At 53.3% G+C, this 27,179-nt stretch overlaps 1 protein-coding gene across 9 annotated transcripts in view; it reads left to right on the forward strand.

Moving 5' to 3' along the window:
* Positions 1–4,405: 4,405 nt before the first annotated feature.
* The window catches only part of EVI5L (ecotropic viral integration site 5 like), a 32,419-nt gene continuing 9,645 nt past the window's right edge, over positions 4,406–27,179 (forward strand). For 2 of the 9 annotated variants that reach the window (XM_086409617.1, XM_086409618.1), the window contains exons 1-6: positions 21,827–21,952; positions 23,096–23,239; positions 23,379–23,468; positions 24,609–24,706; positions 24,794–24,854; positions 25,250–25,314. In XM_086409617.1, coding sequence (XP_086265743.1) covers positions 25,291–25,314 — 24 coding nt within the window. In that variant the 5' untranslated portion in view covers positions 21,827–21,952; positions 23,096–23,239; positions 23,379–23,468; ... (1 more) ...; positions 24,794–24,854; positions 25,250–25,290. Of the gene's footprint in view, positions 4,587–17,389; positions 17,527–18,896; positions 19,081–20,341; positions 20,532–20,861; positions 21,087–21,167; positions 21,243–21,826; positions 21,953–23,095; positions 23,240–23,378; positions 23,469–24,608; positions 24,707–24,793; positions 24,855–25,249; positions 25,315–27,179 lie in introns of those variants that run through there. The other 7 variants (XM_086409614.1, XM_086409613.1, XM_086409610.1 and 4 more) reach the window with 7 other exon arrangements.

Consider the following 27,179-nt stretch of genomic DNA (forward strand, 5'->3'; position numbering starts at 1 on the left):
TGCAGCCACTGTAGAAAACACTTTGGTTGCTCCTCAAAAAGTCAAACATAGAATTGTCATATGGTCCAGCAATTTCACTCCTGTTGTTGTTCAGTCACTCAGTCGTGTCTGACTGTCTGCAACCCCATGGACTGCAGCATACCAGGCTTCCCTGTCCTTCACCATCTCCCAGAGTTTGCTCAAACTCACGTCCATTGAATCAGTGATGCTATCCAACCATCTTGTCCTCTGTTGTCCCCTTCTCCTTCTGCCCTCAATTTTCCCCAGCATCAGGGTCTTTTCTAATGAGTCAGCTCTTTGCATCAGGTGGCCAAAGTATTGGAGCTTTAGCTTCAGTGTCTGTCCTTCAAATGAACATTCAGGATTGATTTCCTTTAGGATTGACTGGTTTGATTGCCTTGCAGTCCAAGGGCCTCTCGAGAGTCTACTCCTGGGTATATATCAAAATAATTGAAAACAGGGACTGAAATAGACACTTGTATACCTGTGTTCATAGCAGCATTATTCACAGCAGCCAAAAGGTGGAAACGACTCAAGTGTCCATTCACAGATGAGTGGATAAGCAAAATACAGTTTATGCAAACATCAGAATATGACCTACATTTTAATAAAAAGGACAGAAGTTTTAACACAACATGAATGAACCTGAAAATATTTGCTAACTGAAATAAACCAAACACAAAAGGACAAATATTGTACGATTCCACTTAGATGAAATGCCTAGAATAAATTCATAGAGACAAAAGTGAAATAGAGGTTACCAGGGTCTGGGCAGGGTAGGGGGTGAGTAATGGGGAGTTTTAAAATAGGGATGGAGTTTCTACATGGGAATGATGAAAAAGTTTTGGAAGTAGGTAGTAATGATTGCACAGCATTGTGAATGCACCTAATGCCACTGGATTGTACATTTAAAATGGCAAATGTTAGGTTACATATATTTTACCACAATCAAATATTCTAAAAAAAAAAAAGGAGAAGAAGCTGCCATGTCTCTTAAGTTCTAGGCTCAGAACTAACTAGCCCAACATCACCTCTGATGTATTCTGTTGGTCAGAACAAGTAACAAAACCAGCTCAGATTCAAGTGATGGGAAAACAGACTCCACTTCTTCATAGGAGGAGCTATATGTATTATCCCCGTTTGCTCTTTATAAGACAAAGTATCAAGTCTGAGCCCACGGTGATCAATATTCACAACAAACAAATTTTGAGTTAAAATCTTAATCTCAAAACAAATTTTTTTGTGCTAAAACTTCTTATCCACTAAATACTGAGAGAAAAGTAACTTAATAAGTTGAAAGATGCAAAATTTGACTCTGAAGAAATGATAACCACCTCCCCCCCACTGAAAAAATCACAGAGGGAGAATTGACAGTTGGTAAAAAAAAAAAAAAAAAAATTGGACAAAAAGAACCCAATGAATCAAATGTTTACTGCAAAGATCACATGGAAAAAATGTTCCTGATAAAAATGATTTCAATCAAATAAAAGTAAACACTGAAAAAAAATTGGGGGCAGTTTTAAGTGCACTGAATAAAAGCAAAGTTATCCAGGAATCTAGTTGGCCAGATGCAGCTTAGGGTTCAAAATCTTTTCCAACAGAATGTGTTGGATTTTTTTTTTTCTCACTGAGCTTTTAAAAATGGAATCAAAGTGTCCCCAGAATAAAACCATCCTTTGTGTGAGCATGGCAGGGTGAGCAAGAGAGGGTCAGAAGCCCTGGGCATCTTTCTGGCATTTAATTTTATTCCCCAGACACCAATTATCTCCTAGGCAAATTCCCAGAAACAATCCAGTCCTTACGTCTTTCTGGGCTTCCCTGGACCCCACCCAGGTCTGTGTCTCTGCAGACCCCTGTCTCCCACCTCCCAACAGTCCAGGTATTTTGTTCCTTGGAAGTTGTAGGTCACACTAAACTGTTCTTTTCTGGGGGTGAACCCCAAGATTTGTCCTCACTCCTCCACACTGGGAGACCATGGGAAGCCAACTCAGAGATTATCCCTTGCTGGTTACGTGGCCCTCACCACATCCTGGGTATTATTCTTGCCCTCCTGACTTGAGACCATGTGTTCTATCTCTAGGGCTCACCTAGTGCTTCCCAGGTGGCACAGTGGTAAAGAATCCACGTGCCAATGCAGGAGATGCAGTTTCCATCCCTGACTTGGGAAGATCCCCTGGAGGAGGAAAGGCAACCCACTCCAGCATTCTTGCCTGAAGAATCCCACGGACAGAGGAGCCTGGTAGGCTACAGTCCATGGGATTGCAAAGAGTCGGACACAACTGAGCAACTGAGCACAGACGCACATTCCGTATCTAACTATGTCCACAGGGATCCTCCCCCCACCTCTTAAGTCTGCTAGGAATCAATGGACAATGTCCATGAGGTTCACTTCAGCTTCATATTCTGCAAATACAAGGCCACCTTGTGACTATGTCAGAACTGAAATGTCTAGCACATAAATCTTAAAGGAAGGGAGCAAATAGAGACTTCCCTGGTGGTCCAGTGGTTAAGGCTCCACCCTTCCACTTCAAGGAGCATGGCTTCAACCCTGGCCCAGGCAATAAGATCCTCCTCCCTAAAAGGAGCGGTAAGGCAAAGATATGCTTTTTTTGGCCATGTGGCATGCAGGATCTTAGTTCCCCAATCTGGAATCAAATCCCAGGCCCTCGACAGTGAAAGCACGGAGTCCTAACCATTGGACTGCCAGGGAATCAAAAATATGTTCTTTAAAAAAAAAGAGAGAAGTATGGGGGAATATGGGCATGTGCAGGAGAAGGAATTCATTATAATTATTTTTACCATTGAGTTTTTAGAAATATGCTTCAAAGCTTTTCTGAACAGTTCCAGAATTTTAATAGATGCAATGTACAATAGATAGTAAGAGAGAGGGGGAGAGAGAAGACACCCAATGAGGGAATATAGACAGTGGCAGAGAGGGTGTAGACAGATTCAGAGCGGGGACAGAGACAAAGAGAGAGAAGGCAGGCAAAATGTAGATTAGACAGAGTGTAGACAGAGGCGGAGACAAATGACAGGGGCAGGGAGCGTGGCCCGATGTCGTTCACTGCTCCCCAAACCAGAAGGTACCCCCTACCTACTATTTAGAAGACTGAGATCTCAGACCTCAGTAGGTCCTGACATGGCCCATCTTGGGTCCCAGGCTTCCCGTTCCCTTTTCTGTCTCTTTCCATTTTCAGCTCCCATTCTGAGCTGACGATGTCACCCTATCTTCTGTGACAGGGTCCTTCTTCCCTGCCCCAGCCCCTCCAGGACCCTTCCCTGCATCTTGGGGTGTAAGCGTGTCCTTTTTGCTAAGTCTTGCCCCCTGTCAGTAACTCCCCAGCCTGAATGCTCCTTCCACCCGTCCCTTCCCTGTTAATCATCTTGGGCCCGCCATTCATTCATTTATCAAATATTTTATAAGCAGTCCTATGTGCCGGGCCCCTACTCAGCAATGCTGGGGACCGCGGGAGGAAACCTGACCTAGGCCCTGCATCACTCCCACCCTGTCCCCGTGTGTCTAAGAGGTGTGGGGGGTGTGGGAGTCATGTAAGCAGTGATAACGGCATGCTCAGAGTTTGATGGAGGAACATTAGACACTTAAGAGAAGAAATTTAACCTGGCCTAGACTAGAGCAGGCCCTGAGTCCCCGGTGTGACACCCCAACCCCCCCAAAGCCCCGCCCCCAACACAAATTGGGCAGTGTGAAGATGCTGTCCCTCAGCCGCAGGGACTTCTGGTAACGCCCCTTCTCAGACCCAACCCTTTAGCCTCTACCTGCTCAGCCCCTGTCCCAGGGCTGATCTAGGCCACGCCCCTCTCAGCCCCGCCCCTATTTCATTCAGGCCTTTCATTCAGGCCTTAAGTCCCACCGCCCGGGAGGGCAACTGCACAACAATATCGCAATCTCATTGGCCAGAAAGCGTTACTTCACCGCCCTCCTTCAGTGTCATTGGCTCGCTAGATGTCAATTTTCTTTATAGCGGCCCAACAGTTGCCATGGCCGAGGTTTGAGGGACAGATAATAATGGACGACCCAGGACGCCTCGTTATTGGGCAAAAAGCCCGGCTGTGGGCGGGGCTTAGCGCCAAACGCTCGCCTGCCTCTGTCTGCGGTTCCTCAGGGACGCAGTCTTTCCTCAGAGACACACCCCTCTCTCCTCGCTATTGGTCCTGCCAAGTGTTGATCAACAGGGCGCCACATTTCGATAGGCAAAACTACCCGTCCTTCACTGCTTCCCTAACTTCAATTCGCTTCTCTCCTTAAAGGCGGCAACCTTCTGGCCGTAGCCAGGGCCCGCCTTACGGTATGACCACAGATTGGCCAAACACGCCATCACTCCTTGACAGTGGGCGGAGCCAGAACGGCTGGGGGCGGTGAATTGGCTGACTGGGCCTCGGGGGCGGGGCAGCGGCTCCTGTCAGCGGGTGAAATGGCAGCGGCGGAGCCGGCGGCGACCGCGGTCCCGGGGGGCGGCTGAGGGGGCCGGGCCGGGCCGGGGCTGCGGGGCGAGCGACACGGCGGGGATCCGGCGGCGCGGCCCGGGACGGCGACACTCGGCATGGCGATGGCGCGCTCTTTACAGGTAGGTAGGCGGCGCGGGCCGGGCCTCCCGGGCGCCTTCTCAGGCCCGCGGCTCCGCGTTGCGGCCCATGGGGGCCGGGCAAGACCGGGACTCCGGGCCTCTTGCCCCGGCACCCGCCCCGGGAGCCCTCGGCACTCCCAGCACGGACACAGGCCGTCAACCTCGGGCCCTGGCCCCTGCACATCCTCGTTCCTGGAGCTTCCCGACCCCTCTGGGCCCCTCCCAGGACCCTTCCAGGTGCCCTCCCCCCCAACACCGCCCCCTTCCCGGGAGCCCCCACTCAGGCCCGTGACCCCCGCTCACCCTCTTTACTGACCCTCAGGACCCCTTTCCAGGCCCTTCAAGGCTCCCCCAGTCACCACCCCACAGACCCGCCCCCTACAAGCGCCACCCCCCCCACCGCCGCAAGCCCAGGACCCACGTCCTCTCTCTCTCCGGATCCCCCAAGACTCCTTTCATCTGTAGACCCCTGGTCACGCCGTCCCTCTCCTCACTTCGTATCCCATCCCTGGGCCCAGACCTGCCCCCACCCCCTTAGATACCAGCCTTAGAGCCATACCCCTCCAGTCTGACCCCTCCTCAGCCTCTGTAAATCTGGATTCCTGCCCACAAGCCTCACTTCAGCCTGCTGGCCCATCTCCCACCCCCAGAAGCCCCATGCCCAAGGGCACCCCTGAAAACCACTCCTGGGATACTCCCCACACACACCCCTGATCCTGATTCCCCTCGATTCCAGCTTCCTGAAAATCCACCCTCACCTTGTGCTCGGGACAGCCCAACAGATAGTCTGAACCCCCTCCCCAACCAGTGACACCCACCCCTCTGAGGGCCCCACTCACTTGCACAGACACACACACACATACACACACACACCTGAGAGCCAACAGAGGGAAAGCTGTGAATCCTCAACAGCTCATACTAATATGAGTATGAGGGGCCCATGGTGGGTGTGATAGACAGACTGGACCCCTCATACACAGACATTCAGGAGCCCTTCACACAAACACACACACACAGAGTCTGACTCTTGGATCCCCAACACACACAGAAACACTTAAGACCTTCAACACAGACCCAGGCAGTTGGGAACCCCCCCAACTTGCCTCCCATACACACACACACACACACACACAACACACACACACACTTGCCTCCCATACACACACACACATGTGCATGCGCGTGCACACACACACACTTGCCTCCCATACACACACACGTGCATGCTTGTGCACGCACACACACACACACACTTACTTCCCATACACACATGTGCATGCACGCACGCACGCACACACACACACACACACACACACCTCCTCAGCACTTTAGCACTCCTCCTTGGAATTCATCTGCCCAAGTCCTCCTGGAAGCCGCCACCAGCTCCCAGCTCAGGCAGAGACTCGGATGTCAGCTGCCTGCCCTGCCCCAGGTGGCCAGCCTTTCCGTCCACACCAGCCTGCCTGAACTGGTGCCCCCACTGGGGCCTTGCAGGTGGCGGAGTGACCCAGAATCTCCCAGCATCCCTGTGGACACCTGCCCCAGACCTCTTCCCATTCATCCATCTCTCCCTATTTTTTACCCCTTCAGAGGAAAGGGTGCTCCCTCTTTCTCTCCCCTACCCCAGTCTCCCCCAAAGACCCAGTGCCTGCCCCCTGATTGATGCCACCCGTGGCAGAGGATGGGGTTGCCGGCTGCCCCTGGCCCCAGTCCTGAAGTCTGACCAGACTGGTAGGACCAGCATCCTGACCCCATCACGCCTGCTGGCCTCAGATGGCAGCAGCTACCCAGGTGCCGCCCCTGACTGACCCAGGAATTCCTTCCCCCATGGCCAGTGTGTCATGAGAAAATGAAACAGCTTCCACCCACCCTGGCATTTGGGACCCGGTGGGGCTGGGTTTGGGCCTGCCAGAAGCAGGCAGCTCTTTGTTAAGGAATATTTTCAGATGGAAAAATGTGCTGAAGAGGCTTGTGTGGAACACGAGTGAGGAGTCGGCTTGGTTTTTGTTGTTTTTTTCCCCCACCTTGGCCTGACTGGGATGGAGCTGGGGGACCTGTGTCCACATGTCTTTCTAGGTGCTCTGGCTCTTTCAGCCCAGCTGGCCCTGGCTGGCTGACCCACAGCCCACCCCGTCGTGTCCAACCTGTGGGTTCCCCTGGGCTTCAGCGGTCTCCCACAGGTGGTCCGGCCCTGGCACAGGAAGGGGGAAGTCACAGAGCGGTGCAGATCAGAGAACTGGGGAGACAGCGTGTCCAGGACCACAGGGTTGAGGAGGAGCCCCAGGTCCCCCCCAAGGGGAATCTGGATCAGTCCAGTGCTGCCTGCTGTCTCCTTCATCTGACCTGAGCCTGCCTGGAAAACCCCAGAGAAATAAGCCCAGCTTCTCTGTGGACATTCACCAGTGGTTTCTGGGTGGCTCTGGGGAAAACTGCATCTTGGCTTGAGGCCTTGACTTACTCATCTGGAAAATGGGGAGAGAAATCCCACGACCAAGACTGGGACTTCAGGGGAGCCAGCGAGATTAGGATGTGTCCCTCAGTGTCTCCCTGGGCACCATGTGGAAGAGGGATCCAAGGGGTCTGTGGTGCTAGTAGAGTCACTGGCCTTCTCGGTCCCCTGGTTGTAATTCGCTGATGCCTCGGTGAATAGTGGCTGTCCTTCCATGGCTGGGCTATGCTTAGGGCTGAGAGACAGTCTGTTATGGGATTTGTGGTCACACAGGAACCTCCCAGAGGGACAGAGGGCAGTCGGAGGCCCACTGGCTGGCAATGCCCACGCCCCATGGAGCCCTCTGACGTGGGGCAGAGCGAGGTTTGTTCTGTCCACGTGCTGAAGGGAGGAGAGAAGCGGAGACTCCTGAAGGTCACAAGGCACACAGGAAGCAAACTCCACAGCCTTGCTGGGGAGGGGGAGACTTTGTGCTGATGCACTGGAGTCAGGAGCCTCCCAGGACAGACTGTGAGCTCCTCAGGAAAAAACGAGAAGGCTCCCAAGGAGGGCTGGTGAGCCCTTTTACCCTGGTCTGGGGTCCGGGGTGGGTCTTTGTGTCTGTGCTGTTGACATAGGGTATAGGGGGCACAGAGGATCCTGATCTCAGTTTCCCCTTGCAGAATACAGGTGCTGGTTGTTCCAGGTGAGGCCCCCAACAGTGAACTGGGAATTGAGCCAGGGGTTAGGGTGTGAAGGAATGTCAGGTGTGGCCCATGCCCTGTGTCTAAAGCCCCTCTCTATTTCAGGAGGCCAGAGCTGAAACCAGTAGCTCATGCCAATCAGGCTGTGCCATGTGCCATGCCTGGTGCCAGCCCCATTTACATATCATCTCACTTAATCCCCCCAAACCACCCAGAAGAAGCGGCATTCCAGCCCCTGCCCTGACCACCACATCCCCTGTGGAAGCAGGAGACAGATTAATGGATGGCATGTGCTGGGAGCAGAGGGAAGGGCCCGGCGCATCCCAGAGGCATCAGGGAAGGGGGAGCAGGGATGACGTATGAGTTGGGAGAGGAGCTCTCTGGTTCTCCAGGCAGGCGTGGCTGGGAGGGGCATTCAGGCAGCCCGAACGCTTGGCCCAAGGCCTGGGCAGCAGGAGCAAGCGTGGCGAGTACAGGGAGGTGCGCCTCCTGGGTGGGTTTCATCCTATACACCTTCATGTCCTGCATGCAGTCCACGGGGCACATACTGGGGGACCCTCCCTGGTCAAAGGGGTCAGTATTTGGAACTGAACTTGGAACAGCAGTCAACCCTACCCTGCCCAGGGATGTCTACAGCACACATGCTGTAGAAGCCGAACACAGGGCAAAGGGGAGGTGAGTTAGGAGAGCTGACTGCCAGAGCCAAGGAAGAGATTGGGCCCTCCAGGGAGATCTCAAGGACCTCACTGGCACAGTTCACCTGCACTTCTATTTCATTTCTCATCATGATGTGTTGGTGAGATAATTTCTTTTCTTTTTCTTTAATCTTTTGGCTGTGCCATGCGGCATGTGGGAACTTAGTTCCCCAACCAGGGATCAAACCCATGCCTTCTGCATTGGACACATAGAGTCTTAACCACCGGACCTCCAGGGATGCCTCCATGAGATTGTTTCATTGGCGGCTGTTTTCCAGTCCACAAGTCCCACAAGGGCAAGGCACATGTCTGTTCATGGCTGAGTCCAAGGCGAGAACAGGGCATGCAGAAGATGTTCAGTAAACACTTGGTTGATTTCAGGAGCTGAGCATCCTCCCTATTCACTCACTTCTGCAAGAGGGCCTGGATCTCTTCTGCAGAAAGAGGTTGTGTCCATCTACTTGGAGAGCCCCCTAAGACAGGGAAGATGCACCCCACCCCAGCCCCCAGCCTAGCCAGCCTTCACAGCAGGAAAGCTACCATCTTGACTTGAAGAGCCAAGAACCTGCACAGGATGCCATTTCTCTTACTCACTTGTCCCTGGAGGGCTTCTGGGGGCTTTAAATTGTTTTCTTTGTCATCCTCAGGGACACTGAAATATAGAGAAATGAAGGATTTGCCTGGAAGGAACTTGTGACAGTGGCAGGAAGTATTAGCTGCTAACATGAAGGATAGTAAAGTTTTGGGGGTTTTTTAGGTCAGAAGAGATTCCAATGGTCATAATGGTCATCTGCCCCTCAGATTTTAGCCTGAGGTTGTTTATTGCTGCTGCTGTTACTACTAATAAAGATGATTATAGTTTTACTGCATTTAACATTTAAACAGAGCCACCACAGAAGGGATGGGCCTGCTGAGGAGGAGAAGTTTGTTTCTTCAGTCCACAAATGTCAGATGCCTGATGGTCCACTGGATGCTGGGGATCCAGTAGTGGGCAGGTCAGCCCCTGCCCTCATGGAACTTTCCAGCCAAGAGAATATTACAGGCCAGTTCCCCTCCTAGGCACTTGACAGGTTTTAGCTTGTACATTCCTCCCAACAAAACCCATGAAGTCGGTACTATCATCAGCCATGTTTTCAGATGAGGAAATTGGCATAAAGTGCATCATACCCAGATCAGAAAGCAAGAAACTGGGAGAAGAGGGATTTGAACCCAGGCTTCTGGCCCCAAAGTTCTCCTTGGAGACCAGGAGACCTGGGATCGTTATCTACACACATGACTGGGGTGGGAGGTACATGGACATGGAAACATTCTGTGTGGCACAGAGGAGAGGCTAGAACTGGGGATGAGAGGAGGGCTGGCAGTGACCCCTGGATTCCAGCAGCCATCCTTGTTACCCAAGGGGCAGCTCGCCCATCAAATGCCCACCCCATTGCCAAGGGAAAAGAGCCCAAGACATCAGAGTCAGGGTGGTCTGTGTGGCCCACCTGACAGTCCATCAGGCTGGGTAGATGGAGTCAGGTATCTTTGAAGACTTCAGGTTCAGAAATGGTTCTATGTCCCTATAATCATTAGAGGTAGAGCAGGGGACCTCCAGGCCAGGGACCAGTACTTCCTGTCAAATCAGTGGCAGCATTAGATTAGAAATAAAGTGCATGATAAGTGTACTGTGCTTGAATCATCTTGAAACCATCCCCCCGAACCCCCGGTCCATGGAAACACTGTCTTCCATGAAATCAGTCTCTGGTGCCAAAAAGGCTGGGGACTGCAGAGGTAAGAAGCTGGGGTGGGGGCTGGGGGCCAGAGGCAGAGCAGGTAGGGAAACAGAATTAAAGGGACTATGGGGTCTTTTTTCCTGCCTCAGAATGATGGAGCACACACACTCACTCTCCCGGGTGAAAAAGGGTAACTCATTTACAGAGTGCCCACTGCACTCCATGTTTTACGTGAGTTATTTCTAAAGTATGCAGAGAGTGGCAGCTCAGCAGATCAGCTTGGGGTCAAGACTCTAGAGTCAGAAATCCAAGTGAAGGGAATTCTCTGGTGGTCCGGTGGTTAAGACTCCGTGCTTTCAGTGCTGAGGGCTCAGGTTCGATCCCTGGTCAGGGAACTAAGATCCCTCAAGCCATGTGGCGTGGCATGAAAGAACAAAATGAAGTGATTTAAAAAAAAAAAAAGTACTTGAGTCACTCAGTATTTTAAAAAAGAAATTCCAAGTGTAAATCCTTCCCCTAGCGCCTCATCTGGAGACCCTGTGAGTGACACTCTACCCACAAGGGGGCCTCTCACTTATTACCACTGTCCTGGACTTTTCTGTCTACCCTGGTACAGAACCTTCTCTCTCTCTTTTTAAAAAATTTTTAAATAGGCTTTAGGGACTTCCCTGGTTGGTCCAGTGGTTAAGACTCCACAATTCCACTAGTTGTAGTGGAGGAGGCACTAGTTGTATCCCTAGTCTGGAAACTAAGATCCCACATGCCTCATGGTACAGTCAAAAAATAATAAAATTTTAAAATAAAGTAGACTTCGTTTTCAAAACAGTTTTAGATTTACAGAGAAATTAAGAGAGCACAAAGTGCTCACACAGAGCCCACACCCACACCCAGTTTCCGCATTAGTAACGTTATCTGCTATGTTTGTTATAATGAATGGACCAGTATTCAGTTCAGTTCACTTGCTCAGTTGTGTCTGACTCTTCGTGACCCCATGGACCACAGCACGCCAGGCCTCCCTGTTCATCACCAACTCCCGGAGTCTACTCAAACTCATATCCATCGAGTCTGTGATGCCATCCAACCATCTCATCCTCTGTCATCCCCTTTTCCTCCTGCCTTCAATCTTTTCAAATGAGTCAGCTCTTTGCATCAGGTCACCAAAGTATTGGAGTTTCAGCTTCAACATCAGTGCTTTCAATGAACACTAAGGACTGATTTCCTTTAGGATAGACTGGTTGGATCTCCTTGCAGTCCAAGGGACTCTCAGGAGTCTTCTCCAACACCACAGTTCAAAAGCATCAATTCTTCGGTGCTCAGCTTTCTTTACAGTCCAACTCTCACATCCATACCTGACTGCTGGAAAAACCATAGCCTGATTAGACAGACTTTTGTTGGCAAAGTAATGTCTCTGTTTTTTAATATGCTATCTAGGTTGATCATAACTTTCCTTCCAAGGAGTAAGCGTCTTTTAATTTCATGGCTGCAGTCACCATCTGCAGTGATTTTGGAGCCCTAAAAAATAAAGTCAGTCACTGTTACCACTGTTTCTCCATCTATTTGCCATGAAGTGATGGGACCAGATGCCATGATCTTCGTTTTCTGAATGTTGAGCTTTAAGCCAACTTATTCACTCTCTTTCACTTTCATCAAGAGGCTCTTTAGTTCTTCACTTTCTGCCATAAGGGTGGTGTCATCTGCATATCTGAGGTTATTGATATTTCTCCTGGAAATCTTGAGTCCAGCTTATGCTTCATCCAGCCCAGCATTTCTCATGATGTACTCTGCATATAAGTTAAATAAGCAGGGTGACAATATACAGGCTTGATGTACTCCTTTTCCTATCTGGAACCAGTCTGTTGTTCCATGTCCAGTTCTAACTGTTGCTTCCTGACCTGCATACAGATTTCTCAATAGGCAGGTCAGGTGGTCTGGTATTCCCATCTCTTGAAGAATTTTCCACAGTTTATTGTGATCCACACAGTCAAAGGCTTTGGCATAGTCAATAAAGCAGAAATAGATGTTTTTCTGGAACTCTCTTGCTTTTTTGATGATCCAGCGGATGTTGACAATTTGATCTCTGGTTCCTCTGCCTTTTCTAAAACCAGCTTGAACATCAGGAAGTTCATGGTTCATGTATTGCTGAAGCCTGGCTTGGAGAATTTTGAGCATCACTTTACTAGTGTGTGAGATGAGTGCAATTGTGTGGTAGTTTGGGCATTCTTTGGCATTGCCTTTCTTTGGGATTGGAATGAAAACGGACCTTTTCCAGTCCTGTGGCCGCTGCTGAGTTTTCCAAATTTGCTGGCATATTGAGTGCAGCACTTTAACAGCATCATCTTTTAGGATTTGAAATAGCTCAACTGGAATTCCATCACCTCTACTAGCTTTGTTCCTAGTGATGCTTCCTAGGGCCCACTTGACTTCACATTCCAGGATGTCTGGCTCTGAGTGAGTGATCACACCATTGTGATTATTTGGGTCATGAAGATCTTTTTTGTACAGTTTTTCTGTGTATTCTTGCCACCTCTTCTTAATATCTTCTGCTCTGTTAGGTCCATACCATTTCTGTCCTTTATTGTGCCCATCTTTGCATGAAATGTTTCCTTGGTATCTCTAATTTTCTTGAAGAGATCTCTAGTCTTTCCCATTCTATTGTTTTCCTGTATTTCTTTGCACTGATCACTGATGAAGGCTTTCTTATCTCTCCTTGCTATTCTTTGGAACTCTGCATTCAAATGGGTATATCTTTCCTTTTCTCCTTTGTTTTTGGCTTCTTCTTTTCACAGCTATTTGTAAGGCCTCCTCAGGCAGCCATTTTTCTTTTTGCATTTCTTTTTCTTGGGGATGGTGTTGATCCCTGTCTTCTGTACAATGTCACGAACCTCCATCCATAGTTCATCAGGCACTCTGTCTATCAGATCTAGTCCCTTAAATCTGTTTCTTATTTCCACTGTATAATCGTAAGGGATTTGATTTAGGTCATACCTGGATAGTCTTGTGGTTTTCTCTACTTTCTTCAATTTAAGTCTGAATTTGGCAATAAGGAGTTCATGATCTGAGCCACAGTCAGCTCCCAGTCTTGTTTTTGCTGACTGTATAGAGCTTTTCCATCTTTGGCTGTAAAGAATATAATCAGTCTGATTTCGGTGTCAGTCATCTCGATGTCCATGTATAGAGTCTTCTCTTGTGTTGTTGGACCAATATTGATACATTATAATTAACTAGATGGTAACATGGTAAAGAATTCACCTGCAAATGCAGGAGATTCAAGAAATGCAGTTTTCTATCCCTGAGCCCAAAACTTTCCCTGGAGTAGGAAACTGGCAACCTACTCTTAGTGTTCTTGCCTGAAAAATGGACAGAGGAGCCTGGAGGGCTGCAGTCCATGGGGTCACAAAGAGTCAGACACGACTGAGCGCCTGGGCACACACATGATTGACTAAAGTCCGTATTTTATTCAGATTTCCTTAGCTTTTCCCTTTTTCTGTCTTAGGACCACATCCTGGATCCCACAGGACATTTTGTCATCACATCTCCTGAAACTTCTCTTATCTGGGACAGCTTGCTTAGGCTTTCCTTGTCTTTGATGACTTTGACAGTTCAGGAGGACTAGTCAGCAATGCTCTAAAGCATCTCTTACTCTGGACTGGTCACATGATTTTCTCATAGTCTTGGGGAGGAAAACACAGAGATGAAGGGCCCTTCTCATGTCAGCATATTAAGTGCACATGCTCTCCACGTGACTTATCACTAATCCTGTTGACCTTGATCACCTGGCTGAGTGACAGAGGGACTTTTCTCTTGATTCATCCAGCAAAGACATGGAGTACCTGCTAACGGCCAGATGCTGCATTAGAGGCTTGGATTAAAACATTAAGAAGACAAGCTTTTGCCCCCAGTACGTTTATGACCCAGTAGGGCAGGCCGGTGGATATACAAAGAATTGCTGTAGAATGTGTCTTGGGGGACTTCCCTGGTACTGCAGTGGTTCAGAATCTGCCTCCCAGTGCAGGGGATGTGGGTTCAATCCCTGGTGGGGGAACTAAGATCCCACATGCCTGGTGCAGGTAAGCCCGTGCGCTGCAGCTACTGAGCCTGTCAGCCTCAACTAGAGAAACTCATGTGCCACAGCAAAGATCCAGTGCTGCCAAAAGAAACCCAAAAGTGTGTGTTGGGCTGGGGTGTACGGTTAGATATTTTCAGAGAGAGGGGAGAAAAGTGAGCCTGCATACTGGGGGCGGTGGGGTGGGGGGATTTACCAGGAAAGAGTTCACCAGAAAAAGTCTGTTCCTTTTTATGGGTGAATACTATTCCGTCATATAGATAGACCACATTTCACTTACCCATTCATCCACCAATGGACATTTGGGTTGTTTCCACTTTCTGGCTATTGTGAACAATTGTATACAGGTTTTCATGTGGATGTATATTTTCCGTTCTCTTGGGTAGAATTCCTAGAAGTGGAATTGCTGGGTCATATTGCTAACACTTTTTTTTTTTTTTAAGAGACAGCCTATTTATTTATTTGACTGCACTGGGTGGGCCTTAGTTGCAGCACACAGGATCTTTTCAGTTGCATCATAAAGGATCTTTAGTTGCAGCATGTGGGATCTAGTTCCCCAAATCGGGACCAAACCCCAGTCCCCTGCACTGGGAGCATGGAGTCTTAGTCACTGGACCACCAGGAAAGTCCCATATTGGTAACTGTCTACCTTTCTGAAGAACTGCCAGACTGTTTTCCACTCTTGTTGTTCAGTCGCTAAATCATGTCCTAATCTTTGCTACCCCAAGGACTGCAGCACACTAGGCTCCGCTGTCTTTCACTGTCTCCCAGAGTTTGCTCAAACTCATGTCCATTGAGTCGGTGATGCAATCCAACCATCTCATCCTCTGTTGTCCCCTTCTCCTCCTGCCCTCAATCTTTCCCAGCATCAGGGTCTTTTCCAATGAGTCAACTCTTTGCATCAGGTGGCCAAAGTATTGGAGCTTCAGCTTCAGCATCAGTCCTTCCAATAAATATTCAGGGTTGATTTCCTTTAGGATTAACTGGTTTGATCTCCTTACAGTCCAAGGGACTCTCAAGAGTCTTCTCCAGCACCACAATTTGAAAGCACCAATTCTTCAGTGCTCAGCCTTTGTTATGGTCCAACTCTCACATCCATCCATGACTACTGGAAAAACCATAGCTTTGACTAGGCGCACCTTTGTGGGCAATATGATATCTTTGCTTTTTATGCTGTCTAGGTTTGTCATAACTTTCCTTCCAAGGAGAAAGAGTCTTTTAATTTCCACTGTGCCTCATCTTTTATTCCATGGGTTTCTCTCAATCAGTCATAGTAAGCTCAGGTGATCATTTCTAAGTCTCTTCTCCTCCCTGTTCCACATGCTCTGGGCGGGCAGGGGGCTGTGTCTCTCTTTGCCCAGCAGTCTTCAGTCCTCACCTCGGTGAGGTGAGGAAAAAGAAGGGAAAAGCTAGGGACATGGGCGTCACAATCACAGACAAGCCTTTCTGTTCATTTAAGTCCTGAAAACACCACCACCAAGGGCCTGAAGGGATAAGGGCCAAGGCAAGGCCTGTGGAAGAAGGGGCCTCTCGCTGGGCTGAGACAGAGGGGGAGCCCTAGGAGGCCAAGGAGCCCAGTGTCTCAAAACTATATGGGAGTGGACTTTGAGAAGGAGAAAGTGTAGGGGATTTCCCTGGTGGCCCAGTGGTTAAGACTCCAAGCTCCTAGTATAGTGGGCACGGGTTCCATCCCTGGTCAGGGAACTAAGATCCCACAAGTCACATGGCATGGGAAAAAATTATATTAACAGAAAAAAAAAAGTATCGGGAGGAAGAAGCACGGTTGTCAGTGTCCAAACGCTCCTGCAAAGGAGGAGAAAAGAGAGGTAGAGGGACCCTGGCATCTGGACCTTTTTGTACCAGCCCCACCCCACCCCTGGCCCCAGCTCACCAGCAATCTCCTCCCACTCCTCTGGCTTGGCTCAGCCTCCAAAGCCATGCAGCCAGCGTTTGGGGGCATGGAGGGTAGTGGTGCCAGCAGAGGCTGTGTTAGGTGGCCCACCACCCACTCTTTAGGCCGGGACCCTGCTTTGGGTGGCCACAGTGGAGCAGAAACAAAGGGCATTGAAGTTGAAGCTCTTGAGAGGCTGGGACCCCAGACCTGGACGGTCTGTGTGTGGATCTCAGAAGCTAGTGGCTCCTCAGCACTCGAGGGGACCTGCCTTGTCTCTCTGTCTCTGTGCCCAGCCAGCAAAGGGTGGGACGGCTGCATATGCCCTGAGGAGGTGGGGGCTCATTCACCTTTCCACTCCACATCCCTGTCCCTAGGACAGTGCAGGCCCTCAGACAACACCCAGTAAGTGCCAGGGGAGGAGAGGCTGAGCCAATAAGAGTCCAGGTGCTCGGAATAGAGGGGGGTGGGAGACAGGCCTCCTCACAGAGCTCCGAGGGCAGAGAGCCCGCATCCATTCCTGTCTACTGGATTCAGGCATGGGGAGCCTTGATCAGTGCAGGAAGGGTGTGTGTGAGTGTGTATGTGTGCGTGTGTGGGCAAAGGGGTGTGTGGGTGTAAGATAGCGTGTGAATGTGTATCTGAGTGTGTAGGCGTGCGATTGTGTGTGTATCAGAGCATGTGTGCATGAGCATGCAAGACTGTGTATTAGTGTATCCGTGTATTGATATGTGAGATGGTTTGTGAGTGGGAATAGATCTGAGTGTGTGGGGTGTGAAGTGTGGGTAAATGTGAGTGTGTGAGTGTGAAGTAATGTGCGTGCATCAGCTTTCAGGCTGCACAGTGTTTAAAGAGTTGGGGGTGAGTCAAGAGAAAGTGCCTGAGGGATTGGAAGATCCCACCTCTCAGACCGCACATTTCAGCACTGGGTATGGGATCAGGTTTATTTCTTGTGTGAAATACACATTAATATGTGATAAGTATCTGAGCAAACTCTGCGAGCAGATGGCCCGAGTTGTTTCTTTTCATCAGAAACCCAGAGCTGAACCACTGGGCTCTTTTCAGGCCAGGGTGTTGGGTAGTGGGGGTAGGGTGGGGGAAGGCAATGCACTTCTGAGATTAGGGTTCCCCTGGGCACAGCAGGGAAACAGTGGGCCCCAGCCCCAGCCACATGTGGCCTTTGTCCCCGAGCCCCACATGCCTCCTCAAATCCAGCTGTGCTTCCAGGGCTCTGATCCTTCTCTCCACCTCTCCTCTCCCACCCCAGTCCTGATGTCAGGAAACCCACACAGCCTTTCCTGCCCCTGCCTGCCCACAGAGAGCCTTCCAAGTCAGCACTTCTTGTCCGCAGCCCATCTCTGTCCCGCAGCCACAGACTGACTCTGCGGGAAGCCCCAAGCGGCCCCCACGGTCCCTCTCTCAGGAATGATCAGCTCCTGGCTTGGAGGTGTGTGTGGCTTGGTCTTCAAGGCAGGTGGTCCCCGGGCCAGGCAATGGGAGGAAAAGTTCTTCCGGTTCTGAGGGGAGCCATCACCTCAAGTTTGTACTGCTCACTAAAGCTAGAGCCCTTGGTGCCCACCCAACTCGGGGGGCCCTCGGGGGCCAGAGGGAGAACCAGTTCCCTGGGGAGCCACAGAGTCCTGGGGTGAGAGAGTTCTGGGCACCCCTACGAGGTGAAAGAAAAATGGTGTCCCTCTTCCACCCCATGACAGCCCTGGGAAAGGAGACTAGAATCAAGTGCATGGCCAGGGTCAAGTCCCACCGACCTGTGGGCTTGCAGGTGTTGGTAGGGGGCTGAACTTGGGCTGTGGGAAGGTGCCCAGTGCCCTGAGGGTGCCAGGCAGCTATGTTTTTGTCCTGTCACTGTCCTGCTGCCACCTAGGGGACAAGATGCCCCTTCTCCAGAAACTGGCCAAGAGCCCCTCTGTGGTTGAGCTGTCTGAACCCTCACTGGGGTCCAAGGGAGCCTCACTTCAGACGCTGGTCCATTTGAGTCCAGAGCCTCTGTTTTTGGCATAGTGCTGAGCCACCTCTCCTGGGGCTGGCAGAGGGGAGATGCCAGTGTCCCTGAAGCTCCCAGGAGGGTGGGATCACACCCTCCACAGGCGGAACAGCAGAGATGGGCCAGCATCAACCTGGTACATGGCAGGCCAAGATCAGGACACTGACCAGAGCCTGTGCCTCGCTCTGCGGCCGCCAGAGCACAGATTCCCAGCACTTGGACGTGCCCCTGGCTTCCCAGCCCAGGAAGAGTTGGCTCTTCCGGCCATTGGCAGCACCAGACAATTAACAGTAGAGAATAATTGCTTTCTGGCTGTGCCAGCAGCCCACTCTGGTTGATGAGACAGGGCAGGTCGGATGCTGAGGCAGGGCTCTCAGGTCAGACCACAGCTGGGGACAGGGACCAAGGCTGACTAGAACAGGCACCAGAGCAGGGACGTCTGCAGGTCCTGGCAGGGGCCCTGAGTAACAAGCAGCCTTGGCCCCTGGCCCTGCTGAAGACTCAGGGGTGTCCGCTGAGAGTTGGTGTCCATGCCCAGGGAGAGCAGAATAGCACAGGCCCTGGCCGTGGCCCTCCTTACTCCTCGCTGGCGTCTGCACCATAAAAGTGGGGAGCCTAGTAGCCAGCACCTGGAGCAGAAGGAGCTAGCAACTGGACCGGGGTGCCTGGGACAAGGGGTGACCAAGTGGACAGACCCAAGGTGGGAAGCCTGGGGTGAGGAGATGTCTCAGGTGATCAGCAGGCTCACTGGTCCAGAGCCAGCAGGACAGGGCGGGCACCCCTCCCAGTGCTGACCACGCGTCTCTGGTCCCCAGACAGTTCTGTGACCTGACCCTGCTCACAGCTGAGGAGCCTGACCGCCATGGCGAGCCCCACTCTGAGCCCCGACTCCTCATCCCAGGAGGCCCTGTCAGCCCCCACCTGCTCCCCCACCTCTGACTCCGAGAACCTCAGCCCCGATGAGCTGGAGCTGCTGGCCAAGCTTGAAGAGCAGAACCGGTGAGTTGGTCCCTGGGGGACCAGGTGGGGCCCCAGGGTACAGCCTGGGCCCCAAACGGAAGCTCCTGGGTGCCCCCTGCACTCAGAGCCCTAGGCCAAGTAACACTTCCACTGAGGCTAGCATTTGCCATCACCTCCCAACAGACGTTCTCCCATTCAGATGAGAAGATCATGGGATCAGGGCCCAGTGAGCCCCGCCTGCACTTTCAGGCCTTTGTTGAAGGAAAGCGTAAAGCTTCTGACTCTGGAACTGGCCCTTCCCAACCTTCTTCTCTGGCTCAGCCCCTGTTTTAAAGTGTGGGTTTTATTATTATGCCAGGAAGTCGAGGCCAGCAGATCAGGAGATGACCCCAGGAAGTCTGGGGACTTCCCTGGTCAGCATTTAGAATGTTCAATCCCTGGTTGGGGAACTAAGATCCTGCATGCCATGTGGTGAGGCCAAAAAAAAAGACAGTTTGTTACTCACAGATTCCAAGAGGAGGGGCACAGCACACCATGAACCCTGTAGGGCCACCCGGGGAAGCACCAGGACCAGTCAGGAGGCAGAGGGAATGAGAAAAATGTAGGTGAGAGCTTTTATTGTGGTTTCCGCCAGGAGTGGTGAGGCAGTGTAATCAGGGTTAGGACTGGCTAGTCTGAGTAACTTCAGCAAGCTGGGGCGCAGGATCTGGGCCTATTAGTCTAGTATCCGGCCCTGGGTAATTAGGGCAGAGGACAGTGGCCCTGAGTGCTAGCACCTAACAGAGGTGGTTGGTTTGTGGACTCTGGATTGGTTGGTTTGCATATGATAGGTGCACTGACAAGCAAGTCTGTAACCATTTCTGCCGATCTGCTAGGCCCGGGAGGGGCTGTCCCTCCAGGGTCAGGGAGGCCCCAGATGTCAGAGCATCAGAAACAGCTGGTTAATGCAGCCTCTTGTGAGCCGTGGGCCCCCAGCTAGCCACTCACCCTCTCTGTACCTCATCTGTAAACACATCTTAACAAAGCCTGCCCCTCGGGACTAAATGAGCTGATCCCCAAGCTTCTCAGCCCAGGGCACAAAGTGGGACACATGCATGGCAGCCTCTCCAGGGACCCAGGATCAAAACCAGGGCTCAGAGAGGTTAGGGCACCAGCCAAGGTCACACAGCAAGTGCCATGCAGGAAGAACAACTAAGACCCAATCTGGGACCCTAGGGAGGAGGGGCTGGGCTCTCTGGGGTCCAAGGGCTGGGGCTGGAAGTACCTGCAGCCACCCCTCACCCCCTGCCTGCCCACCTAGGCTGCTGGAGGCCGACTCCAAGTCCATGCGCTCCATGAATGGCTCCCGGCGGAACAGTGGCTCCTCGCTGGTGTCCAGCTCCTCAGCCTCCTCCAACCTGAGCCACTTGGAGGAGGACACGTGGATTCTGTGGGGCCGGATCGCCAACGAGTGGGAGGAGTGGCGACGCCGGAAGGAGAAGCTGCTGAAGGTGGGGGGACTGTGGGCCCGGGGCAGGCTGGTCAGTGGCTGGGGGTGGGCAAGGTCCAGGGCTGGAGGTGTGCCTGGTGGAGGGTGGGGAGGAGGGAGAGTGGGCGGGGCTGGCCTCCCAGACACCCCCACCTGCTTCCCACCCGTGTGCTCCGTGACAGGCTGGAGCACTGTGGCACTCTGTGCCATGAGGTGGCTTAGCCAAGCTCTCTGGGCCTCCGGGGAGGCGTGGACAGGCCCCATCTCCAAGGCCCGGCTGGACGGCCCTGGGGAGGCCACTCTGGGACTGGATCCAGCCCGGTCTTCCGCTCCCCCTCTGACCGGTCTCCAGGAGCTGATCCGCAAGGGCATCCCACACCACTTCCGGGCCATCGTCTGGCAGCTCCTGTGCAGTGCCACAGACATGCCGGTTAAGAACCAGTACTCAGAGCTGCTCAAGATGTCGTCCCCCTGCGAGAAGCTCATCCGCAGGGACATCGCCCGCACCTACCCAGAGCACGAGTTCTTCAAGGGCCAGGACAGCCTAGGCCAGGAGGTCCTCTTCAATGTCATGAAGGTGAGCCCTGGCCCTGGAGAGATGCCCTGTGGTTGCCAGCCCGGTGGGACCCCGCCCTGACTCCCGTGCGTTCCCGTGCAGGCCTACTCGCTGGTGGACCGGGAGGTGGGCTACTGCCAGGGCAGTGCCTTCATCGTGGGCCTGCTGCTCATGCAGGTAGGTGGCCTGGGCTAGCCCAGCCCACTCTGTCGGTCCCCTGGAGGTGGACAGAAGCAAGTGTTCCCTCCATCAGTGTAGGCCTGGGGTCAGAGCTTCCCCCTGCCCGCCTGTGACCTCTGACAGTCTCCCAACCAAGCACAGAAGGCTGGCAGCTGGTCCTGACCACTATCCCATCCTGCTCGGTCACCTGCCAGGGTCAGATGAGGAACCCAGGTGGGAGACTTGGTTTGGCCAGTGCAGTGTTTATGGGGCTAGGGGTTTCCTGTGGAGGCTCTGGCAGGCTCAGGAGGGGAGAATGGTGGGGACTGGACGAGAGGCTGCCTCCACCGTGGGCTCTGGGGTTCAAGTCCCAGCTCCACTGTTTCTTGCCAGGCGGCCTTGGGCTCGCGACTTCAGCCTCTAGATGCTTCCCATCAGTGAAACGGGGACTTTATTGACCGGAGGTTTGCCATGGGGGTCCAGGCAGCCTGGCACCGTCTGTGTTCAGTCAAAGTAAACAGCAGAAACAAGCAAAGTCAGGAGAAGAGCAGCGGGCACCCCCTCCCATGCTACCCCCACTCACAGACACCCCCTGCCCCCAGATGCCCGAGGAGGAGGCCTTCTGTGTGTTCGTGCGGCTGATGCAGGAGTACCGCCTACGAGAGCTCTTCAAGCCCAGCATGGCCGAGCTGGGGCTCTGCATCTACCAATTTGAATACATGCTACAGGTGAGCAGGCCCAGGTGGTCATGCCTACCCACTCTGCCCCCCCATACCCTGCCAGCCCACACTCACGGGTGCTGACCTTGGCCCTCCCAGGGAGTCTCTTCGACTGAAAATTCCAGGCCTGAGAACCCACCCAGACATACCAGGGCAGAAAGGGGTCCTACTCCCCAGGGGGCTGTGGAGCACTGCCTGAAGGATGCTTCAGGGGCCAGTCCTTACAGTGGGGGCTTCTCAGAACTCAGGGTTCCCAGAGTCATTCAGGCCAGGATGGAGAGGTTGGCCTGCCTCAGACACACCCCCACACTGTCCCTTTCTATCTGCTCCCCAGTGTGGTGGAAGGGGGAAAGTGTTGTCTGCCTGCCTTTGCTGATTACTAGAGAGCTGTAGCCGCCTATTTATAAATAGTAGCCCCCGCAGGGCCCGCTCCTGGCTGGCAGACAGCACCGGTGTACACACACACACACACACACACACACACACACACACGCACTCTGGCCTGCTCCGGAAGCCGGTTGCAGGTGGGGCTGTGTGGCTGGGCACCAGTGGGCAGGATGCCTCTGGTTGTGAAAGCCCGCTCCTCAGGCCTGGAGGACCAGGAGGTGCTGTCGGTCAAGGGGACCGGAAATGCCAGCCAGCAGGTGGCCCAGGGCCACAGAGAAAGAGCCGAGAGCTCCCATGGCAAAGTAGCTGGCCACCACCAGAGAGTCCCTGAGTCCAGAGGAGGCCCAGGGCAGGCCAGGGGACAGCCAAGGGTCCGTTCTTCCTGTGAAGGACCAGCAGGGCCTCCTAACATCTCCAGCCTCAGTTTCCCCAGTTTCTGTCACTTTCCAGCTGTTTAAAGTTCAGGCCAATCAAACATCCCTTAAGCATGTCTGGGCACAAAATGTAGAGCATTGTTGGGGGTGGTGGTGAGCCTCCCCGGGCAGCTGGGCCGCCTGCTGTCCCTGCCTGGGTCCCCCCTCGTGCTGCTCAGAGCTCTGGGGTGCTTCTGCCCCACCCAGGGACAGTGTGGCAGGGGGGCTGCCCAGGGTAAGTCAGGGAAGGCTCCCTGAAGATGCAGGCACTTCCGGGTAGAGAGAACCTGAGGGTGTGGACTGCTGTGCCCAGCGCCCTCCTCATGGTGTCTGGCCTCCTCCCTGACCCCAGGAGCAGCTCCCGGACCTGAACACCCACTTCCGCTCCCAGAGCTTCCACACGTCCATGTATGCCTCGTCCTGGTTCCTCACACTCTTCCTCACCACTTTCCCACTGCCCGTTGCCACCCGTGTCTTTGACATCTTCATGTACGAGGTAAGGACCCCTTCTTCTCCTGGGCACTCTGGATGGAGTGACTCAGGTCCCCACTGGAAATGATCCCAGGGCTCAGGGAGGGCTCAGAGGCCCCTGGGAAAGCAGAACTGGAGATGCACTGCCCCCGCTGCCTTTGCAGGGCCTGGAGATCATCTTCCGGGTGGGCCTCGCCCTGCTGCAGGTGAACCAGACGGAGCTGATGCAGCTGGACATGGAGGGGATGTCCCAGGTGGGCAGGGGTCCAGGGTGGTGGGTTTGCCCCCAGCAGGGGCACCTGGGCAAGTGAACCCTTCCTGAAAGATGGGGAGACCCTGGACTTCCTGAGTGCCCTGATCCTTTCCCATCATCTCTGCCCCCTAAGATCTCCCTGAAGGGCCAGGGCTGAGGCGGGGGCAGTGCCTGAGGAGCCCCCAGCTCTGCCAGAGTTGGGCCAGGGCCAGCAGCCTGGCAGCAGGGAGAGAAGAATGCCAAGCCCGGAAGTCCACCCCCCTTCACCTGCCCCCAGCTCCAGGTCCCCTAGAGCCTAATGTGACAAATAGCAATACTGCCCACACCTGGAGGCCTTGGGTGTGGTTTCAGCCCCAGCAACTAGGTCAGACGAGGGCCCAGGAGGGAGTGAGGGTCTGGGGCTGACCCTCCCCTTGCCTGCCCCGGCTAGCTGCCCTGCCTGCGGAGAGAGGCCAGCCTGCTTCTCACTGCCATGTCCCCATCATGCAGGCCCCTGCCCCCTCCCAGTGTTCTCCAGCTGGTGGTTTGGGGAAGAATGCACAAAGGCCACAGTTGTGTTCACGAACACGGGCACCCATTGTCCGCAGCTGCCAGAGGGGGCCAGCTGGGCTGTGGAGCCCAGCCCAGTCCCAAGCCACAGAAAGCTATGTCCACCGGCAGCGTGCGCTTAAACTCTGCGTGGAGGCCCCAGGGGCCCTGGGCGAGCAGGCAGGCCCCCAAGGGCTCCTTCTTTCAGCTTCCTCCCTGCCACCCTGATCCTTCAACCTCTTCCATCTCTTTTCACTGCCCTGGGTCAGCGGCATGGCTCCCCCTGCCCCCGCCATGAAGGCCCCTCTTCTCAGACCCCACCCCAGCCTTCCCCCTCAGGAGCTCCCGAACCCTGCTTCTCCTGCAGACAGAAGTCCTGGCCACAGGCAGCTCCTTCTCACAATTCCTGCTTCTCATACTTGCTCATTTGATCCACATACACTGATGGAGCGCCCACAGAGGGCCAGGCCATGCAAGGCCCCAGGCCAACGGGCTCTGGCTGACACTTCTGGCATGCCCAGGCCCCTCCTCCAGGGAAGCAGGGCCTCCCACGGGCTTGGGTGGCCCCAGGTGGTCAGGGCCCACATGTCAGTGACCACCCATGTCCCCACAGTACTTCCAGAGGGTGATCCCCCATCAGTTCGACAGCTGTCCAGATAAGCTGATCCTCAAGGCTTACCAGGTCAAGTACAACCCCAAGAAGATGAAGAGGTCAGTAGCGGGCATCCGGGGTGCAGGCAGTAGGGGGATCCCTGAGAGTGGGACAGTGAGCACATCGGCCCTCCCCTCTCTCTGCAGGCTGGAGAAGGAGTATGCGGCCATGAAGAGCAAGGAGATGGAGGAGCAGATTGAGATCAAGGTGAGTTCAGGTGGGATGGGCCAGGCTGGGGCAGGATGCCCCGGAAGCCCCCTGATGAGGGTGGCCCCACCCAGCATGGGCCACACAGCAGGGTGTCCCATGGCCTCAAGGGGTGATCCCTTGGCCCAGCTGCCCTTTCACTCACCACCAGGCCACACAGAGTGAGAGCCACCCCCACCCCCTGAACTGGGGACATGGTTTAACAGGTGGACAGTTCCCTGGGCCCGGAGATTCAACTCCCAGCCCTCTCCCTTCCCTGAGGTCAGGCAGAAAGTTCCAACCCTCTCATCACAGGATCTGGTCACCTGGCTACCAGCCCCATGCTTAGGTGACCTGGGGGATTTCCAAAAGTCACCTCATTAACATAACAAGTGACACTTTGATTCCTTTCTAAGAAAATTCCCAGGGTTTTAGGAGTGCTGTGCCAGGACCAGAGATGAAGACCAAATATATATTCCTGGTAGGTCACAATATCAGAGGGGCTTTCCTGGGCATGCAGAGCCTCTATACACAGACTCCCTTCCATCTCCTTCCCTCTGCTTTCAACCCTCCAGATGTGATCTTGGTTATCTCTCCACAGGGATCTAGCAGGCATCTACTATGTGCCAGAATCATGGCAGAGACTGAGGGCCCCCAGTCCAGTGGGGGTGGGGGTCAGACACAGATGCAAACCCCAACACAGCCTGGCTCTGTCTTCTTCAGGGACAGATTCCCACAGTGCCTGGGCCTGGCATCCCACAGACCAGAGTTCAAATCTCAGCTCTACTACAAACCAGCTGGGTGACCTGCCAGGAACGTGAATGCACCTCTCTGAGCCTCAGTGTCCCCTTCTGCAAAATGGGGATGACACTTGCTCTACTGTTCAAATTATTATTTTGAACCACCACCATCATCCCAGCTTCCTCTCAAAAGACAGAAACAGAACCTAGATTATAATCCAGGTTACCTGCTGCCCATATCTGAGTGGGGAAAGAGGACCTTATTGTCCTGGCCCTGTTGGTAGGTTTTCTGAGAAACAATTCTGTGTCCTAAACTTTTAAGCATCTCCCTTTCTCAGGAATGGCAGCATTACTGATGCACCAGTCCAAACATGTACATGTGTCTTGCTCATGCAGACAAGGGCATGCTCTCACCTGGTGGCCAGGAGGGCTCAGCAGTAGGGAGGGATGCAGCAGACCCTCAGACCACATGTCCAGCCTGGAAATGTCCCACAAGACAAGCCTGAGCACCCCCAAGGGCAGGGCAGGACAGATGCCTTCTCCCTTGTCCCTGCCCTGTGCTGTTTCACCTTTTGCCTGTTTTAAAGCAAACCTGAGATTTGTTTTCATCAAGTACAGTGAGGAGACAAACACAGACAACCGCCTTTAGAAGGACAGTTTGTTACTCACAGTTCCCAGAGGGGCGCACCTCTGCTGTGTGTGCAGGGCCACATGGGGAAGCATCAGGGCAGGGCAGGAGAAAAGCCTGGGCCAGAGCCCGTGCTGGGATTTCCATGGGAAGGGTTGGGTCAGGGTTCAAGAGGGTGTGTAGGCAGGTTCAAGAGAGTCAAGATTGGCTGGTTTGAATAATTTCCAGGGCTCTGGCCTATAGGAGTGGTCACCACCTGTCCTGGGACAATTGAGGGCATGGGAAATAATGGTTTGTGTGTGAGAGGTAAGGGAGGTAGGCAGGGGTGTGACCGCTTAGTGTGTAGAAGGCAGACCAGCAGGCATGCTGTCTACTGTCCCTAGGAATTAACTAGTCCTAGGAGCAACAGTATCACCGGGATTAGCAAGGCAGCAGGATATCAAAGTATCAAAAATACAGAACAAAAAACTTTTCAGTACTGTGATTAGTACGTAGGCCCCCACAGTCCTTGTTCACACCCTATCGGGTTTTCTCCTGGGAGGAAGAGGAGCAAGGTGAGGTGTGGTCAGCACACTCAGCTCCTCCAAGGAGGGCTGAGCTTGGCCATCCGTGCGTTGAGGCCAGAAAGTAGACAGAACCCAGGGGTCAGGGGTCAGGACTCTGGTTCTGGATTCCTGTGACGGACAGAGACCCAGGCCTGCAACAGCTCTGACTCCGGCAAGCCAGGAGCCTCCGGCAAGACCCTGCCTGCCTCCAACTCAGTTTCTCTTGACATGAGTCAGCGCCCATCAATCAAGTCTGTGATCCTCTCTGACATAGCTGCTTCCAGGGTGTGTTCTGCATGTTTCCATCACCTTCTTCTCTCCGGAAGAATGTCCTGTGTGATACACAGGGAAGCAGGACTCTCGCTGACCTGCTGATGGAAACGATTTCTGTACCCACTGCTTAAAGGACTCGGGGGTAGAAACTAGGGGTGAG

This window comes from Bos grunniens, chromosome 7 (genome assembly GCF_055505025.1).
Source record: "Bos grunniens cultivar Pamir isolate PY7600 chromosome 7, Bosgru_T2T1.0, whole genome shotgun sequence".
Taxonomy (NCBI): Eukaryota; Metazoa; Chordata; class Mammalia; order Artiodactyla; family Bovidae; genus Bos; species Bos grunniens.